The sequence below is a fragment of the Rhagoletis pomonella genome, unplaced genomic scaffold, assembly GCF_013731165.1.
Source record: "Rhagoletis pomonella isolate Grant_MI unplaced genomic scaffold, Rhpom_1.0 Rhpom_scaffold_00003, whole genome shotgun sequence".
In the NCBI taxonomy this organism is placed as follows: domain Eukaryota; kingdom Metazoa; phylum Arthropoda; class Insecta; order Diptera; family Tephritidae; genus Rhagoletis; species Rhagoletis pomonella.
The window spans coordinates 6261278-6265885 of NW_023458557.1; the positions used below are offsets into that span (position 1 = coordinate 6261278).

At 35.6% G+C, this 4608-nt stretch overlaps 1 protein-coding gene across 2 annotated transcripts in view; it reads left to right on the plus strand.

The window, feature by feature from the left end:
- Positions 1-3831, plus strand: part of LOC118735009 (WD repeat and FYVE domain-containing protein 2) — a 251230-nt gene extending 247399 nt beyond the window's left edge. Inside the window, exons 6-7 of one of the 2 annotated variants that reach the window (XR_004992484.1) lie at positions 3441-3582; positions 3638-3702. Coding sequence is in view for 1 of the 2 variants with exons in the window: in XM_036464611.1 (XP_036320504.1) it covers positions 3441-3582; positions 3638-3776 (281 nt within the window). In the remaining variant the exon portion in view is untranslated. Of the gene's footprint in view, positions 1-3440; positions 3583-3637 lie in introns of both variants that reach the window. The other variant, XM_036464611.1, reaches the window with a different exon arrangement.
- Positions 3832-4608: the final 777 nt, after the last annotated feature.

Sequence of the window (4608 nt, forward strand, 5' to 3'; positions counted from 1 at the left end):
GTAGAATTCTCTTTCTGTGTTGCGAAGAAAAGGCGCTGAACACCTTTCTGCGTAGGCGGCCTTCGGCCGCGCTTATAGATTATAACCCTCACAAAGTAGAACTCTCTTTCTGTGTTGCGAAGAAAAAGGCGCTGAACACCTTTTTTTTATATATATGTATATTAAATAAAATTCTCTATCAAATGACATAAAAATTTTCCAAATCCTTGAAGAGGTTTTCGAGAAACTTAATTTTAAAAAATGCTTAATTTAAACTTTGACCTTTAATAATTGTTGTAGTTTTTGTTTCCCAAAAATATATATATATCGTTACGCTCACCTCAATGATCTCCATCGATCCCAATATGATTTTTTTTTAATTTGAGAATTGTAGGTATTCTACATTTATGCCTCCTTTTGTATATAAACCTCGCCAATTCACAATTATTGTAGCGTTGCAATAACAATAATCAAGTCTCAAGGTCAGACCCTAGCAAGAGGAATGCTTTACGCATGGCCAGCTATGTATACGTGTTGAGTAGATTATAACCTTGCTAAAGTACAAAAGGTAAAGTTAATTATCAAAAGCAATGCATTTGGTTTTGGAAAAAAGAAATATGCAGATTTTTTAGAACACTGAGTACCCCGATTTTCGGGATTATTACTAGTAACTTATTATTGCCAAACAAGTTTGGTGTTGGCACAAATATAAACAATGGCGCGTATTCATAGTCCAGCTTCTAAGTCGAAGTTAATAAAGCAGCAACTTAAATTTAAGCTCCAACTAAAAATTCGCTTCGATTCATAGTTGCATTTCAGACTTCTATTTACTGTATAGTTTTATTAACTTAGTTTTACGATATATTGAAAAAGTGACATTTTTACACTCAGAAAAAGGTTTAGTTATAATTACCAAGATTTGGTTATAGTGACCAAGTGGCAAAGTTGGATATGGCGAAATAAATATCTAGTTCACGAAAGTCTGCACTTTACTTGAGACTTCTAGTTGGGAAAAATGTATATTTGTTAATAAATACAAAACGACTACCTTGAGTGGACAATATTGTTAGTTGAATAAAATCATTGCTGAGCAAATATAAACAATGCTTTGGTTGATACAAGTTTTCAATTAATTTTGTGAACTTGCTGTAGAAAAGTTTCAGTTTGACACAAATAAAAATTTACTCGATGGTTGTTGGCCGAGCCGAGAAATGGTTTTTACCGGCTGTCGAATGCGAAAAATAATTTTCCAAATCAAAGTATGGGTTTATGCGTTTATTGCTCCGTACGTTAGGAGATCTTCAAATGGACTGTACAGAGTTTTCTTAAAACTATTTGCTAATGCTTAAATACTAATAACGACGAATAGCGGGAGAAGAGCGATATGGAAATGTGCGGTTTAGCGATGCTTGTTGTTGTTTGTGCAGCGAAGAATTTATAACAGCTACGACGAGAGTGGCGCGCGCAATGATGGTCCAACAAATTTGTTTTTATACACGCACCTTTGCATAAGCTGCTGATTAGCGGTGCGTTAGCAACAACAATGAAGTGCAGTGCATCAACGAAAGTGCAAGGTAGAGCGACCGAAGCACGAGAAATGAAAAGTATGAGCCAGTGGCGTAGCTATCGAAAGCAAAAGTGCGAAGGGTATGCGACGACAGGTATAGTGAGAGCTTAAATGCTCGAACAGTTGTTGTGTTTACTTTCTTCTTTTATTTGCATATCTTAGGGATAAAAAATACATACATATTAACATAAATAGTTACCAGTGTAAATAATACATATGTATATGTCGGTAAGAATTTCATAAAAAGAAACGATGAAACAGGAACAGTCGTGCGAAAACCCAGGTCAATATCTGCTGGAAGTGCTGGTTTAAGTATTCTGCTTGGGTTTTTCCTTGGCTAAATAGATACTTTCAAATTATAATTCAAATTATATATCCACTGAGAAACCCCGGTTGGCATCAAACTTTATATTTTTAAATAACTATGCGCACACCGAAACAACTCGCGGCGATGGCAAAACTGAAACTGAGACAAACAAGTCTGGGCATGTCATAGCTCACACTTTTCTTTCTCTACCTAGTGCTGTGATCGACATGCCTTAGCTTACTGAGCGCTCTGTGACCACACGCGTGTTTCACCCATATACGAACAGCGGTAGCGGAGCAAACAGTCTCATTCATTGAATCGTTTTTATGGAATGGTCGGCATACTAGAACATTCAATCGATTCAATAAGTGGGACTGTGAGCATTGCTCAGCTGGCGCTCTTCGTATGTGAAACACACATGTGCTCAGAGATCGCTCAGCATTCTTTAGGGGTGGCTCACAAGCATGAATATGTTCCGCTCTCAAACCAAATCGTTGTTTCCTCAACTAAGATTTGGTAACTATGACTAAACTATGAATATTAGAAGCTTTAATATATTTAGTTATAATTACCAACCCATGGTAATAGTTCCGAATCCTTGGTAACATTTCCGAAATATTGTCAAAATTCGGGAACTAAATACCTTTAGTTGTCGAAACTAATCCTTTTTCTCAGTGTATTCAAGTTTGATCATCGGTTTACGTAATTTTAACAATGTTTAAGTAACATTGCATGGTTAAGCAAAAAGGGAAAGTTTAATTTTCTTGTTAGTGTTGTAAAATAGGCAGAACAACCGCAGTGCCACGAAGTCGATGAAACATACAAACACATAACTAGATGTTGTTATTTGGGTCTTATCTAAATCATTTCAATTATAAAATACTGATAGCGCTTTATTAGAATTGGAATAAGTATTGTACTTTCATTTTCCGCTTCAAATAGATCGCTCTTCGTAAATTTCCCTTTTCAGAATCAATTACAGATCATACAATATTATCAAAATCACCCTCAGTCCATTTCACTTTTCTTCCATAATTTAATAAAATGCTTCTATCTAGTTACGACTACAACGGAAACTAAATTTTAAGTTCGTACTTAGCCAGAAAAGTCGAAACTGAGCCGACTATGAACATGCTCCATTGGAAACTTGTATCACCCAACACCCTATTTATTTTTCCTCAAAAATTATTTGATTCAACTTACCATACTGTCCACCTAAGAAAGTTTCATGTAAATTGCATATTTCGTCATATCGTGCCGTTTGCTTACTATAACTAAATATTGGTAATAATAAGGCTGTTCAGGATCTTGTGCATATGCTCTTGGATTTGCATATTCGTTGCATTCGTAAATTCCCTACAATAAAATGCACACGGTTGCCATGGCAGTAAGCAAAAAATATGCAAATGCAATTCCAACTGCAAATCCAAGACCATTTCCACAACATCCTGTACAGCCCTAATTTCCCTTTTCTGGGTGAAACTCGCACGGATTTAAAATCTGACTCAGCCGGAATTAGAAAATAAGTTAGAAAAAAGCTAAACGCCAATGAAACACGTATTTATAATGCACCTTACAAATTTTCAGGAATAAGACAGCACCATTGCAGGAATTGTGGAAGAGCTGTGTGCGATAATTGCTCAGCAAACCGCATCAACATACCCATAATGGGATTTGAATTTGATGTACGCTGTTGTGATCCTTGCTATAAGCAACTTCAAACCGTGGAGTACGTTTAGCAGCATGTTCTGACACAACTTTATTAAACATTTTTTTCTCCTTAGACGTCCCACTTTGGCTTCTTTCCATGATGCTAAGCACTCGATCGTGAACATGGACCTAGATGAAAGCCGAAAATTGCTGTTGACGGTTGGACAAGATCGCATTATTAAAATTTGGGATATATCTACAATTTGGAAATAAAAAATAAATCAATATTCCATTGGTATATTTAAGAATAAATTATATTATTTAAGTATTGAGAACAACATTCCTTAGAATGTGTCACGGATGGTTTACTTCATATTTCCCGGTTTAATAAGTAAAATTCGTCTAATCCATATAGTTTGTTCAAGTATTCTTCGAAAACCCTCGGAAAAAAATCTGATTTGTTTGTAAAACAGGCAACCTTGTGATTTGATTTCTCGTAAATATGCGAGACTTATAGATATTTAAATAAGTAGGATGGCTGCCTGATTCAATAATAAAAGATTTGCTCAGAAAACAGTCTTCTCCCTCTCTCTCTCCCTCTCCCTCTGTCAATAAAAATAATAACTGATGTCCTGAGAAGTTATTTGGCTACGTTCCAAATGTACTTAAAATTGTGTGTTTGTACTAAATGTACTTTCAAACTAAATAAAGATACGATTGTACCAACTTTTCCATCACTGTAGGTAATCCAGCAGCTGATTTCGTATCGCTAATTGCGCAGCTGACGTGTGTGTAAACACCAAACTCAATGCCGCAATTTAAGGCTTAATTGCCTCAGCAAATTTGACTGTTTGAACATAGTCTAAGGGAGTGTCAAAACTCGAATGCCACTAGTGAGCAAACCTTTAATTACACTGGTTTACAGAAAAAATGTTCAATGGATGCCACTATCCAGTGCCCATAAAGAATTGCCTGCTGATTCCGGAAATGGACTTCATTTTTAACCGACTTCATTTTTAACCGACTTCACAAAAAGGAGGAAGGTTATCAATTCGTCTTAATATTTTTTTTATTTTTTTTTATGTATTACTATGTCTCCATTGAG